Source organism: Lathyrus oleraceus, chromosome 2 (genome assembly GCF_024323335.1).
Source record: "Lathyrus oleraceus cultivar Zhongwan6 chromosome 2, CAAS_Psat_ZW6_1.0, whole genome shotgun sequence".
Taxonomy (NCBI): Eukaryota; Viridiplantae; Streptophyta; class Magnoliopsida; order Fabales; family Fabaceae; genus Lathyrus; species Lathyrus oleraceus.
This window is the reverse complement of record NC_066580.1, coordinates 28,600,728-28,602,342: the sequence shown is the minus strand read 5'-3', so window position 1 is coordinate 28,602,342 and position 1,615 is coordinate 28,600,728. Positions and strand designations below refer to the sequence as shown.

Below are 1,615 nucleotides of genomic sequence, written 5' to 3'. Positions count from 1 at the left end.
ATCCTCCAAATATTTTAGAGGATTAATTTGTATTGGAACAACTTATCTAAATTTTTTTATTATAATCCAATTTAAAATCTCAAAACAACGGGGCAAATTAAAAAAAAAAAAACCTCTAAAATATTTTATTCTTTTTAAACTAATACTAGTTTGTATATGCGAAAATTTGTCTAGAAGAAAAAATATATTTCAATTAAAAATTTCAAAAAATGAAGGGTGAAATAAAAATCTTCTTAATATTTTATCTTTTTAAAATTATTAATTTGTATATGCAAGAATTTATCTAGAAATTATTTTTTAATCCAATAAAAACCTAAAAGAGTGCATAGGATCCACGTCAAATACATATGAAACCACTTATAAATACTCTATCTCCTTGTTAACCTCTTCACACAAAAAACACATATCTTTAATAATGGCAGATAATAGACGCCCACCCTTCTCTCTCACCCAAAGTTCCTCGATCGCATTGGGAATTAAGAGAGGGTTTGTAGCATCTAACACCACCATCACCACCACCAATAATGGTGGGATCCTCTCTCAAAATTCAAGAGAGGTTGTTACCAAAAAACCTAGGGGTAGGCCAAAGGGTTCAAAGAATAAGCCAAAACCACCTGTTTTTATTAAGGAGAGTACTGAAACTCTCTTGGAATCGATTCTTATCGAGATCCCTTCAGGAAGAGATATTGTAGAGCCTCTCATCAAGTTGGCTTTGTCTCGTCAAGCTCGAATCATTGTGTTGAGTGGTTCTGGTCTTATTTCAGAGGTTAACTTTCTCCATCCAGTAACCCGTACTTCTGGTATCCCCATCGAAGGAGTGTTTCCTATGACATCTTTCTTTGGAACTTTTTCCAGTGCTAACACCGATCACTTTCCATCACAGTTCATGGGCACGAGTTCACTAAATTCTCATTTCTCCATTTTCCTTTCAGGCAATCAAGGAAAAGTCTTTGGTGGAGTTGTTGGTGGGAGGGTCATAGCTGCGGGTACTGTTTTGATTTCTGCCGCTCTTGTTAAGAATCCTACATTTGATAGGTTGGGCATCAATGCTGATCGTAATCAACATTAGTCCAACAATTCTATTATTCGTTTTAGCTATACCTAAAAAGTCTCATGCTTTCATGTATTGTTGTTTTTTTTTTCTTTTCAATATTCAATAAAATGAGTTTAATTTCTGATATATGCTCCCATTGATTGTATTGTCAAAGTTATAAACCTTGGTTGAAGTTACAAACTCCATTTTTTTAAATTGGTGTTGTATATGTTTCTACTACTTTTAGAATTGAGATTTATATTTTATAATAGTGCCGAGTTTTTAGTGATGACTAAAGCCTTATAATTAGAGAGAGATCGGACTAAAGGTGATATTTTTTTCAATTCCAATATTTTCACTTTAAAATGAATATTAAATTTCTTATTTTTAATATATATATTTTTATAGAAAGATTAATATAATCGGAATTCAAAGTTTTATATAAAATATCATTATAATTAAACTATTAGGCCGCAACAAAAATAAGTATTATAATTTGAATTATTTAAAATAATAATTAATTTATTAAATAATGACAAATTACAAGTTATGTTAGGATAATATATATATATATATATATAT

The 1,615-nt window shown here is 30.1% G+C and overlaps 1 protein-coding gene across 2 annotated transcripts; it reads left to right on the top strand.

Moving 5' to 3' along the window:
* Positions 1–406: 406 nt before the first annotated feature.
* LOC127121090 (AT-hook motif nuclear-localized protein 17) lies at positions 407–1,180 on the top strand. 2 transcript variants are annotated; one of them, XM_051051693.1, is made up of 2 exons: positions 407–766; positions 933–1,180. In XM_051051693.1, the coding sequence occupies exons 1-2, from the start codon at positions 416–418 to the stop codon at positions 978–980; spliced, it is 399 nt and encodes a 132-aa protein (XP_050907650.1). In that variant the 5' UTR covers positions 407–415; the 3' UTR covers positions 981–1,180. The 2 variants fall into 2 exon arrangements, with proteins under 2 accessions (XP_050907650.1, XP_050907649.1); XM_051051692.1 differs by having other exon boundaries at positions 407–800.
* Positions 1,181–1,615: the final 435 nt, after the last annotated feature.